General features: G+C 45.0%; 1 protein-coding gene across 1 annotated transcript in view; it reads left to right on the top strand.

Annotated features, from left to right (window-relative positions):
* PLXDC1 (plexin domain containing 1) overlaps positions 1-11,272 on the top strand; it is a 51,281-nt gene extending 40,009 nt beyond the window's left edge. Inside the window, exons 12-14 of the mRNA XM_034755940.1 lie at positions 3,407-3,442; positions 5,387-5,547; positions 8,090-11,272. Of these exons, the coding sequence (XP_034611831.1) occupies positions 3,407-3,442; positions 5,387-5,547; positions 8,090-8,209 (317 nt within the window). The 3' untranslated portion in view covers positions 8,210-11,272. The remainder of the gene's footprint in view (positions 1-3,406; positions 3,443-5,386; positions 5,548-8,089) is intronic.
* The last annotated feature ends 2,265 nt before the right edge of the window (positions 11,273-13,537 follow it).

Raw genomic sequence — 13,537 nt, 5'->3', positions numbered from 1 at the left:
TGGTATAAGAAGCCCCAAGTAAAGACCCAGAGTCCTTTGGGATACCCCTGTTCTATTGTCTGCTAATCCTATTAACACATGGGCCGTGTCCTCCCGTCCTAGTGGCAGGTATCACTTCAATTTCACTGTTTAATAGTCCCTCATGCAAAACGCTAATTAGAATAAATAGAAAGGAGCATGAGTAATTGTCCTTGAGCAATGGAGAATGGGGGTGTTGAGAGTGCGTGGCTGACGGATCAACTTTGAAAAGAGCAATTAAGGAAAGGGGGAAAAAACAGCACCACTGAGATGATTTTCCAACTCACGGTTGAGTCTTGGAAGAAGAACAAGAGGCTTTTTGTGACACATTCAAGCATGAGATTAATTTGTAATCTTGGACGGAAACAAGCAGGCAGCTGTGTGAGGCAGCAAATTTTATCTGGAGAAGCAAAGCAAAACAAGATCCACCCCTTTGCATCTTCCCCACCCAGCCTGGCTTTGCTCAGTGGAGACGTATGTGAATGCAGCTAACTAGCTAGCCTCCTGTCATTTATTTCAGCGCCTGGGGTAGACAGAGTCCAAGCTAAGCAGCAAAGAAATCTGGGCCAGGATTTTTGGTGGACTGTCTCATAGACGCTCATGTCAGACAGGGAGGTCAATGGTAATTGGGACAAAATACAACATGGTTTTATAAAAGGTAGATCGTGCCAAACCAACCTGATCTCCTTCTTTGAGACGGTAACAGATTTTTTAGACAAAGGAAATGCAGTGGATCTAATTTACCTCGATTTCAGTAAGGCATTTGATACGGTTCCACATGGGGAATTATTAGCTAAATTGGAAAAGATGGGGATCAATATGAAAATTGAAAGGCGGATAAGGAACTGGTTAAAGGGGAGACTACCACGGATCATACTGAAAGGTAAACTGTCAGGCTAGAAGGAGGTTACTAGTGGAGTTCCTCAAGGATCAGTTTTGGGACCAATCTTATTTAATGTTTTTATTACTGATCTTGGCACAAAAAGTGGGACTGTGCTAATAAAGTTTGCAGATAACACAAAGCTGGGAGGTATTGCTAATACAGAGAAGGACCGGGATATCATACAGGAAGATCTGGATGACCTTGTGAACTGGAGTAATAGTAATAGGATGACATTTAATAGTGAGAAGTGCAAGGTCATGCATTTAGGGATTAATAACAAGAATTTTGGTTATAAATTGGGGACACATCAGTTGGAAGTAACAGAGGAGGAGAAGGATCTCGGAGTATTGGTTGATCACAGGATGACTATGAGCCACCAAAGTGATATGGCCATTAAAAAAGCTAATGCGGTCTTGGGATGCATCAGGCGAGGTATTTCCAGTAAAGATAAGGAGGTGTTAGTACCATTATACAAGGCACTGGTGAGACCTCATCTGGAATATTGTGTGCAGTTCTGGTCTCCCAGTTTAAGAAGGATGAATTCAAACTGGAACAGGTACAGAGAAGGGCCACTAGGATGATCCGAGGAATGGAAAACCTGTCTTATGAAAGGAGACTCAAAGAGCTTGGCTTGTTTAGCCTAATCAAAAGAAGGCTGAGGGGAGATATGATTGCTCTCTATAAATATATCAGAGGGATAAATATCAGGGAGGGAGAGGAATTATTTAAGCTTAGTACCAATGTGGACACAAGAACAAATGGATATAAACTGGACATTAGGAAGTTTAGACTTGAAATTAGATGAAGGTTTCTAACCATTAGAGGAGTGAAGTTCTGGAACAGCCTTCCAAGGGGAGTAGTGGGGGCAAAAGACATATCTGGCTTCAAGACTAAGCTTGATAAGTTTATGGAGGGGATGGTATGATGGGATAGCCTAATTTTGGCAATTAATTGATCTTTGATTATTAGCAGTAAATATGCCCAGTGGCCTGTGATGGGATGTTAGATGGGGTGGGATCTGAGTTACTACAGAGAATTCTTTCCTGGGTGCTGGCTGGTGAGCAGGGCCGGCTCTGGTTTTTTGGCCGCCCCAAGCAAAACGGGGTGGCCAGAACGGCAAAGCAAAAAAACCCCCAAAACCAGTGATTTGTGCACCGGAGCGCGGGTGCAGGGGGACCAGCTCGGGGGGAAGGGGAGGGAGCGGGCGGGAGAGAGAGAGAAGGGGGGCGGCCAGGGCTACAGTGGGGCGCTGCCACGCTGCCTGCCGGGAGGGCTCCGTTCCAGTCGGCGGGGAGGGAAGGATGAGGACTGCCTTGCCGGGCTTGCTGCAGGGCGCTCCCGTTCTCCACGCCGCCGCCCCCTACAGTGTGGCCAGAGCGGAACAACAGCAAAAAAAAAGCGACCGTGCCGCCCTAGGATTGGGCGGAATGCCGCCTCCTATAAGCTGCCGCCCCAAGCACCAGCTTGCTCAGCTGGTGCCTGGAGCCGGCCCTGCTGGTGAGTCTTGCCCACATGCTCAGGGTTTAACTGATCGCCATATTTGGGGTCGGGAAGGAATTTTCCTCCAGGGCAGATTGGCAGAGGCCCTGGGGGGTTTCGCCTTCCTCTGCAGCGTGGGGCACAGGTCACTTGCTGGAGGATTCTCTGCACCTTGAGGTCTTTAAACTACGATTTGAGGACTTCAATAGCTCAGGCATAGGTTAGGGGTTTGTTCCAGGAGTGGGTGGGTGAGATTCTGTGGCCTGTGTTGTGCAGGAGGTCAGACTAGATGATCATAATGGTCCCTTCTGACTTTAAAGTCTATGAGTCTATGTCAGACAGGGAGCCTCCTACAATCTGTATGGTGTTACCTTCCAGGCAGAGAACAGGTGGAATTGGATTTCTGGCCCCCCATGGAGTGGACTCTGGGTTAACATCCTTGCCTTACCTATACGAGTCAGCTGAGAGCTAGCAACGTCTACTGACATGTTGCAGTAAATGGCATAGATTGAATATAAAGAGAGTCTTAAAAGTGATTACCTCATTCGGGTCTGAATTTTCCAGATCTAAGCTTTTGGGGAATTATGTGTGTGCCCACACACTCTTGAATCAACTAACCTTTGCCATTCCTATCCACTCCTATCTGAAGCGTGTGATTGAACATCACACGCAAACATAGAGCCCAATCCTTTATATGTTCATTACCACGCACAGTGCTTCCATGCTGAAAGTGCTTATTTAAGGAGAGATTCATTAAGAACTTTGTGCTTCAATTGCCACATGCATTGAATGAGACTGTAAACAAAACCCCTGAAATTTCATTATTGTCTTGTCTTGTTTTCTGGGTGTTTTTTCCCCCACCAAAATGAACAAGGCAAAACTACTCTTAACTGTAACAGGGCAATACAAAGAGGCATGTTTTAGGGGTGGAACTCTATATGGGGTGCAGTGGTGTACAGAATGAAGAACCCCATAATGGTCTACTAACTTTCCTATCCTTTTCTTGCTTTTGTTTCCCTCTTACAGATGACACAAAGCTGAATCAGTATGCAGGAGGGGATGGTAAGTCCTTAACCTTCTCATCACCCAGTCAGATTCTTCCTAAGGGGAATGTGTTATGTGAAATCAAATGCACTGGTTAGTTATGTGAAGTGTTGTAGTCACGTCAGTCCCAGGATATTAGAGAGACAAAGATGGGTGAGGTAGTATCTTTTTTTGGACCAACTTCTGTTGGTCCAAGAAAAGATATTACCTCATCCACCTTGTTCTCTGGCTAGTTATAATAAATCAAAGGAGTGGGCAAGAAAACCCCAAATTTAAAGGGATGCAAGCAAGATCAGAATCCGGTTATCCTCACCTGGGTTACTAATACTATTTTGGGATGGTAAAAACTGAGAGAATTGGAACAATCTGATTATCCCGGAAGCTGTTTGTCTGTATTTGTCTATTTCTCAGCCCTAGCAAATAACTAGGCTGATCAGTTTTCACTTTCTATATAATCCATTTCACTCTCTGGTCCCCATGCATTCCCACAGGTGAGTTGCCTTTGGGTTTCCTCAACAGTTCAGGAGAATGTTTAAATCTTAATATTGTAAAGCATCTCTGCTATTAGTCCAGCTCTGATTCTCTCTCGGTTTCCTTTATGCCAGTGGTTCATCTCCCGATGTCTAGGTTATCATAGTGCTGTTATGACTGGGGTCTGAGGACTGTCACAATGCTTCTTGCTGTGATGTATAGTTCACAGCCAGTGCTGTGGCACCAGCATCCCTAGACATTTGTGGAAGGTGTATATGTAAACCACAAGTCCATCCCACTTATGCTAAAGTTGCTCATAGAGGTTAATGATAAAATCCCACTGACTAGCCTAGGTGCAGGATTGGGCCCTCTGTAAGCACAAAGCCTTTGAAATCTGAGACCTTCTCAATTTCAGCCAAATTGCTTCTTGAACGTCTGGTAATGTCAATACTAATCTGTGCTGGAATCTCCCTCCATGGCTCTGCTCCCTTCTCCCCTCTGTGCGATTGAATATTCATGGCTAAGAAATTAAAGGGACAGTGGGCAAGATATGCTAAGGACACCAGGCAGCATATGGCTAATGGGTTTCCATCAGAATGAGCATTTTGGTACATGAGGAATATAGATTGAGGGAGCTGTTGCTCATTCGTCTCTCCAGCCAAATACTGCCATCCTCTAAAAGGGAGCCACTGCCCCCACTCCACGGGGGGGACAGTTTGCTTCATCTGAATTATTTTAGTGTTAAAAAACACAAGAGCGGGATGTGGAGAATGTATTGCAAGCATCACTGTAATAAGTGAATTGGCTGCAGGTGAGTCACACACACAGCACAGCTGGAGTCGTGGGCCTCTACCAGTTGAACTAGTAGAGATCTCCTTGATAGTCACAGTAGCTCACTTCTGCTCTCCTTGAGCCAGCCACATGCTTGGCTTTGCAAAGACAGCAGCACTTGGGGAACTGTGTCTGGGTTTCCTTTCCACCGAGCTGCCCAACTCTCTGCCACCACTATGCACAGGACAGTCAAGAGGTGTATCCCATGTAACTGAGTAGGCCTGACAAATGTAATCACCAATGGGCACTGGTATGCACATCACTGTATCATTGTTGAGGATGAATACTAGTGTGGTCGACGTCTTCTCTCCTCACTGCCGCGCCGCTGTAAGCTCTCTAGTGTAGCCACTCTAAGCCGACAGGAGAGAGCTCTCCCATTGATTTAATTAATCCACCCCCAATGAGCAGCGGTAGCTATGTCAGCAGGAGAAGCTCTCCTGCCAACACAGCACTGTCCACACGGGCGCTTAGGTCAGTGTAATTTATGTCACTCAGCGGGGTGGCTTATTCACACCCCTGAGCGACATAAGTTATCCAACAGTAGTGTGGACAAAGCCTAAGTCTCTCCCCTTGTTCCCAGTTCTGTGTACTTTCTCTGCCTCTCAGTGATCCCAGCCATTCTCCCTGCATTCCCACCCTCAATCACGATCTCCTTTTCAGGAGTGAAAAATGACCTTCCCACGAAGACAGGCGGAACCCCGATTCACACCGGGACCATCGTGGGGATAGTCCTGGCTGTCCTGCTCATTGCAGCCATTATTCTTCCTGTAATTTACATCAGCAGCCACCCCACCTCCAACGCTGCCTTGTTCTTCATTGAGGTGAGTGGACAGATCTCATCCCAGACCGGCTCTCTCTTCCTTTGCTATCCTCAACAGAGGTACAGCCACCTGAAATGAGGGAGACATGTCCCAGTCCCCCAGCTTTTTGCTGGCCTGTTGTATGAAGTCCTCTGCAGGACCCAGCAGGCTTGAGTACTGACTCAATGGACTCTGAGGGCCAGATCTTCAGCTGGAGTAAATCAGCATGGCTCCATTGACTTCAGTGGTGTTACACAGCTGAGGATCTGGCCTCTAAATCTATTTCCTTCTCTTTTGGAGGTGCCTAACCTCAGCATTCACATTGATTTGTGCAGCTGCCGCATGCTGAGCCATGCAGTTGGCTGTACTGAGCCATGAATAAGAAAGAGCCAGTTTACCTCTAGGTACAGCTGCCCTCAGGGAATCCTAAACTTCTGGAGCAGGGGAGGGAGTGTCTCTCTCTCTCACCTAGGACTTGGGAACCGACTATGCATTTAAAGTTACATTTTGTTGCAGTCTGAATCCTCTCAGCAGGCTTGATTCAGATATGTTTCAATTAACCTTGCTGCCTTGCACTTATACTGCGTTTGGGGAAGCAGGGAGAGAGGAGCAGCAGGGGACCTTTGATATATTTCAAATCTATGTGTTTCTTTTCATGGTCCTACAGTCACAGCTAATCTTCAGCTTCCAGTTGTTGATGTCTAAAACACAGGTTCTTTCTCTTTCACTCACACACCCAGCTTTTCTCTTTCACTCTCTCATAACCTTTCTCTTTCACTCATTCACACACAGTCACAGACTTTCACATGCTCACCCACATTTACTCACACTTTATTTCTCTCTTTTGCACTCTCTCTGACACAAATGCTCAAAACACACACAGATTCCAGACCAAGTGCTCAGCTGGACTGGAGCTGTAACAAGGGCGAGATTGCTTCCTTTTGAGTTGGGTTTTGGAGATTAAAACGGATGGGCTTTAATAATAGATGCCGTTCCATCCTCCGAGATGTAACTGATGGTGTGAATGTTTTAAATGCAGATTTTTCATTTCCAAATAATCAGGGGCTCTGATGTTCTCTCTCTCTCTCTGCTGCTTGCAAATGATTCCTTGGCTTTCACAGACACCTGGGGCAGTCAGGAGTGGGTTAGTTAAAAGCATGGGATCTATTTTGGGGGAGGTGAGCAACAGGAAGCTTCCAGCCTTTCTCCTGATAGCCCTTGTTATTCCTCAATCTGTCTCTTTCTGTGATGTCTTGTGGCCCCTTTTACCATAGTAGCTGAGTGCCTCACAATCGTTTAATGTATTTATCCTCACAACTCCCCCCATGAAGCAGGGCAGTGCTGTTATCCACATTGTACAGACAGGGAACTGAGCCATAGAGAGGCTAAGGTGCAGATCCTCAAAGGGATTTAGGCTCCTGACTTCTATTGATTTCAATGGGAGATAGGAGCCTAAATACCTTTTTGGATCTGGGTCTAAGTAACTTGTGCAAATGTCACACAGGAAATCTGTGGCAGAGTAGGGAATTGAACTGGGTATTCCCGAGTCCAAGGCTAGTGCTCTAACCATTGAACTGTCCTTCCTTTCTGAAGGACCTGAGGCCTGGTTTCACCAAAGGCCTCATTTCCTCTCTCTCCTCACTTTAATCCTGTTAAGTGGTTAATGCATTTGGAGTTAGCCTTTTAGGCAATAGTGTTAGCCTACTGGACTGTAGTGATGTGACACTAGATTAAAGCCTGGTCTACACTTAAATTAGGTTGACCTAGCTATGTTTTCACACCCCTGAGCACAGCAGTTAAGCTGGTCTAACCCTAGCTTAGGTATGGCTAGGTCAGTGGAGGAATTCTTCTGTTGACCTAGCTACCACTGCTCAGGGAGGTGGATGACCTACATTGATGGGAAAACCCCTTCTGTCGATGGAGGAAGCATCTACGCTACGGGGCTACAGCATTGCAGTACTGTAGATGTGCTGCTGTTTCGCCCGTAGCATAGACGTGGCCTCCGCTTTTCCTGCAATAGTGTTCCAGCACTGGGGAATATGAATACAATGAAACCTGTCCTAAGCAGGGCCGGCTCCAGCTTTTTTGCTGCCCCAAGCGGTGAAGAAAAAAAAAGATAAAGCTGCGATCGGCGGCACTTCAGCGGCAGCTCTACCGCGCCACTTCATTCTTCGGCGGCAATTTGGCAGCCGGTCCTTCCCTCCGAGAGGGACTGAGGGACCCGCCGCCGAATTGCCGCTGAAGACCCAGACGTGCTGCCCCTTTCCATTGGCCGCCCCAAGCACCTGCTTCCTGCGCTGGTGCCTGGAGCCGGCCCTGGTCCTAAGTGATCGCAGATCTACACAAGTCAGCTGGTTAATGAAAGTGGGTCTTCTCCTAGAGAAGGAGGGTACTCCGTGACATATGGAATGGTCTCTTAAGGCAGGAGGTTGCCTTTTTAATAAGGAAGGGTTCTTGTACAGGTTAATTGTTGTTGTTGCAGGTCTGGGTTTCAAACTTCCCAGCATGCCCCAAATTAAAGCCACTTCCTTAGCTTTTAATGCACATGTGTCTTTGTCCACAGCGGAGACCACACCACTGGCCAGCCATGAAGTTCCGAAACCACACCAACCACACAACATACTCTGAGGTGGAACCTGCTGGCCATGAGAAGGAGGGCTTTGTGGAAGCAGAACAGTGCTGAGCACATTTCTTTTCCTTCCCCGCCCCCGCAACCTCCCTTGTCTTCAGGGTTAGAGTCTCCCGTTATTCTATTGCAAACGCTCTCCTCTGGAAAGGAACAGGAACAGGAGGAAAAAGACCCAATGGAGCATTGAAAAAAAATGAATCAGGGCAATGCAAGGATGCGACTCTGCAGGACTCCTCTGGGAACAGCAGAGCCTGAAGCAGAGGCAGTGCATTATAATGTCAGTCTCGGCCTGCAGTTTGGTGCCAGAGCCCTGGAGGGTGTCAGTAGGGAAAGCTGCAGTCGAGTTAGGGGTTTTTTGTGTGGTGTTGACTTCTTCCCTCCCACCTCAGGCATCTAAGAGGAGCAGTTCCCAATCTGGATCGCATCCTTTCCTCCTCCACTCATCATTCCACCCCACTGCTTTGAACCCTTCCCCTCTCTCCTTCAAGCTAATATATCTCCCCCCTGTCCAGGGAGCAAAGCAGATTTGGCCCGTACTAAGGCTCATGTCCTGTAAAGGAAACACCTTCAGTGGCACTTCTGCAATCATCTGTCCTTTCTGGTCAATCACATTATTTTGCTGATGCCCCTGAGGGAGATGTGGGGGTGGGTGAGAGACCTCAGATCCCTTCCTCCAAACCCAGGTCCTCTTCTACTCTCATCACAGCTGCCAAACCAGATCAGATTGCAATGGGAGAGGTGGGGAAAGAGCATTATGGAAAATGTTATTCTCCCAGAGCTAAAACCTGAAGTAAACTCAAGCAAATTTTACTCCGAAGACAATGGAAGTTTCACCTTAGTGAGGACAGAGATCTAGAGTTTTAACTCAGTTGCACTGTCATAAATCCAGAGTAACTCTATTGGAATCAATGCATCTAAAGCCTGATCCAAAGTCCATTGCAGTCAATGAGAGTCTTTCAATTTACTTCAGTTGGGTTTAGATGAAGCCCCTACTGAGAATTTTCACTAGTATCACATTCTGGCCCAGAGTAAGGACTTTAGCATTAGACCTCTAGAGGTTTTATTTTTCTTACCCTTTGCGATCAGAACCAAAGACTAGTCTACAGAAAATAAAGGCTTTATCCTGCTCCCTTTGAAGCCAGTTGAATAACTCCCATTGACTCCAACTGGAGCAGGAGTGGGCCCAAAATTAAGGAAAGACAGACACCCAAACAGACTCCAAAAGCTGGTATGGAGTGCTATTTGCATTCCTAGAAGAAACAGGGTGAGTTTGTTGTGTTGTTTTTACATGGTCCTTGTCTATTTATTCTGATGTCATGTTTGGTGCATATTTTATCTACTGGCTGGTTCAGCTGTCACTGGCAGTGATTACTGCCAAAGGCAGGGTCTGTCTAATTAATGTTTTCTGTCTCATGGGCTGAATTTATATAGCCATTAAGGATAAATATGGATGCTGGGTGGCATTTAGACCCTGACTTATACTTCTTCAGACTTAGCCACTAGGGAAGCTTTTGCTGCATCTGATTATGTCATGAAGACACCAAAATTCTCAAATAGGGTAAGTCAGGCAGAATCATGCCAAGTTTTTATGGGCCATCAGCCCAGACATTCTCTCTCCAGGGATATTTAGAAGATAAACTTTAGCTCCAAGCAGGATCTTGAGCTAGAAGGTTGATTTCTCTCCTCTTGCCCTCAGTTGAATAAGTTTAAAGGAACATTGTCATGTAGCGTATACCCCAAATCTGGCCTTCTTTAAAATGGTTACAATCTGGTAGGAGATTTCCCCTGGACTTTCAGTCTCTTTATAAAATAATCACATTTTTTTCACCTGTTAGAGGTATACAGAATATTAACTGGCAAAGAGAAGGTCAGTTGGATACGCCTGTTTACCTGTCTCATAATACAAGAGGACATCCGGTGACTGCAAAATGCTCCAAATGTAAAGCAAATATACTTTACACAATGTATAATTAACCCATGTAACTCACTGCCACAAAAATGATTGCAGCCAAGATCTTAGTAGGGTTCAAAAGAGGATTAGACATTTAGATGGAGAATTAAAACATGCAAAATTGTGTTAAGTAGGATAAAAATGTATAAGTTATATAATAAACTGTCATGCTTCAGGGCATAAACCAAAGGCCTGTAATCTGAATGCCTGTGGTCAGGAAGAAACTTTCCTTATGGGCAGTTATTTCATAGTAGCCCACTAAGCAGTTTCTTCCATTCAGGCATCTGATACTGGGTACTTTCAGAGACTGGATATCACATTAATCATTAAATGAACAGCCAGTATTATCTAGTAAGGCAATGTTCCTAATTTCCCAGCAGTGAACAAAAAAATTTCATTATTGGTTATACTATGACCATGGTTTCTGGTTTTCATCTTTTTAATATTTGTGATTTTTATGTTAATTTTTAGGTAAATGTATGGCTAATTTTCAAGGAGCAAAAAGTTTTATTCAGTGTTAAAAATATGGTTCTCCTTGAACTATAGGAAAAAATCAGATCCTTCCAGAGCTCCACTTTGCTGAGCATGACTTCTCAGCGACACTGGAATGCTTGGGGTTTCCATAAATAATGGTCAAAACTGCAAAAATTGTAAATGTTAGGAATTTATCAAAATTGAATTTTAAATTTTTCTTTGGTAGGTTTTGATAAGTTTTATCCTAAAATTGTCAAGCCCTGTCTCTGACTTTACAATACTTCATTTGAGGAGAGAGGATCTGCTGTGTCACCATACGGAATCATTCTCTATGGTCAGCTGAGAGACAGTGCAGTGTGTTAGCACCTGATGCCTCCTCTTCTGCTCTCTCTCCTAGAAGGGGACTGAACTGGAGTGCAATTCTCCATTATTCACCCCTTCACCTAGCTATTGTGGGATCCTGTGTCAATGTTCAGAGAGAGCAGAGATGCAGTATAATGTGCCAGTACCAGCTGCCTTCTCCTTGATCCCCTGGAGACAGATGTGAGCAGACTCTGTACTTTCTAAGCCCACATCACCTAGTTGTTGTGGTTGGATCCAGAGTCACAAGTGGACCACAGAGGGGCTAAAGAAGGAAATCACCAACGCAGAGAAAACAGTGTGCTGTGGATAGGGTGACCAGACAGCAAATGTTAAATATCAGGATAGGGGGTGGGGAGTAATAGGAGCCTATATAAGAAAAAGACCCCAAAATCGGGACTGTCCCTATAAAATTGAGACATCTGGTCACCCTAGCTGTGGAATCCTGATGACTTGAACTCCTGTTATCCGAACCTCCCTTTCTATGTCTGCCTGAGGCTGAATCCTTCTCTATTGACTGCCAATTATCTGAACTCCAATTTATTCCAACAAATTGGAGGGGCAGGATAGCTCGGGGGGAATAGTTCAGTGGTTTGAGCATTGGCCTGCTAAACCCAGGGTTGTGAGTTCAATCCTTGAGGGGTCCACTTGGGGATCTGGGGCAAAATCAGTACTTGGTCCTGCTAGTGAAGGCAGGGGGCTGGACTTGATGACCTTTCAAAGTCCCTTCCAGTTCTAGGAGATGGGATATCTCCATTAACATCTATCTATATATTTGGTATCACCCAGGCAGTTCAGCTAGCTAAGATTTTTCTGGACAACTCAGAATTAACCCTTGAAGTTTAAAAACAATGTGAGTTCCCAGGGGCATGTGCTTCCCTGCATTTCTTTGGAACCTTGAGCTTCTCTACACTACATGTTATGTTGGTATAACTTATGTCACTCAGGGGTGTGAATAACCCCCCGCCCCGTGAGGGACATAAGTTGGTGTGGACAGCGCTGTTGTCAGTGGGAGAAGCCAACATAGCTAATGCCTCTTGTGGAGGTATTTTTATTATGCCAGAGAGATTGCTCTCTCCCGTTGGCATAGAGAGTCTTCACCAGATGTGTTACAGTGGCAAAGCTGCATTGGCTAGCCCTTAGTGTCAAGTGAGGCCATTTGGCCCAAGTCCATGTAAAAGCCCCTACATTGCCCATGCTTCATGTGCCCATAAGGCACAGAAAGGAGTTAGGTGGCAGCATTGATTTCAGAATTAAATGCTTATTGGTAAAATATAGGAACATGAGTGTGGATGGAAGAAAACAAAGGATCTCAGGCATTCTTCGGTAGTGAGGTCTGGTTCTGGGAGCTCTAAGACCACTTTGGGTCAGTGGAATCAATAGGGATCAACCTTTCAGCATGCAGGATCTCTAGTTTTCATTGCATGTGGCTTCACAGTGGAACAGCTCTGTATCCTACTCTACAGGGCAGTGGTGGTGATGATGTTAAAGGGAGGAAGGAGAAATAAATGTGAAGGATTCTCACTGCCAACCTACAAGTGCTGCACCATCGTTCAAAGAAATGGAGCTGGGACCAAGTAGGCTATCAACGTAACTCAGCTGATTTGGAGATGCAGGCTAATCCTGCCATTCTCATGTGCAAAGTTATAGGAAGGAATGCCATCTGTGTGCCTAGAAGCACCTGGGTGAAGAAGGTCTTTATATCACCTGGCTTCTATAGCCATGTCCTGAAGTTTCAGTTTAGATTTGGGGTGAACACTTTGGCTGGACTTCCTCAGAAGCAAACTGTATAATGTACATGTGTATATTGACCTGTGTATTTTATAGCTATAAAATGGGCTAGGGCTGTTAGCTGTGCTCAGTCGATTGCTCTGCTGGGTACAGCAAGATACAAAATACAACCAACCACTTATGCCATTCCCAATGTGTCTTTTTAAGGACAGCACCCTTGCACTTTGTGGCAACTGTTGATCATGTTGTTAGAGTGTAGCGGTGCTGCTTGTACTGAAATGGAGAACAACATCAGGGCATATATTAACTGACCACTTCTCTGTGTGTTCAGCAGTTGGGAAAATATACAATAGGCTTTATTAAAGACAAACTAAACAAGGGCTTGTTTCTGCTCCTGCTGAAATCGGTGGCCAAACCCCCTTTTATTTCAATGGGAGCAGAACCTGGCTCCAAAATATTTTCTGTCTTAGTAACTAACTGCCTACTTTCCACATACTTGAATTTACAGCACAATTGGACTATTTGTGGGGACTAAAGGCACTTTAGCTGTCTTTTAATGCAATGTATTGACTATTGATTATCTGCATGGAATACAATGTTAATACTCAACAAAAAAACTTTTTGGACTGCTTTGTTTTCACAATAAAAAGGGCAAAGGATTGTTGGCAATGTTATGCAAACTTCTAAGCATAATGGAAATAGTATTTTATTTATGTCTTGTGCATTGTTTAATGGACACTATCAGAATAATAGGCATATAAGTATATTTTTAAAGATTTCCTTTTCTGTGTTACTAATAGCATATTAGATTATTAAAACAGAAAGAATTTTCAAAAACATGGGATGAGATTCTGATCTTATTTACC

Source organism: Trachemys scripta, chromosome 23, assembly GCF_013100865.1.
Source record: "Trachemys scripta elegans isolate TJP31775 chromosome 23, CAS_Tse_1.0, whole genome shotgun sequence".
Classification (NCBI taxonomy): Eukaryota; Metazoa; Chordata; order Testudines; family Emydidae; genus Trachemys; species Trachemys scripta.
The sequence above is the reverse complement of the archived record's forward strand: the minus strand, read 5'-3'. Positions and strand labels throughout refer to the sequence as shown.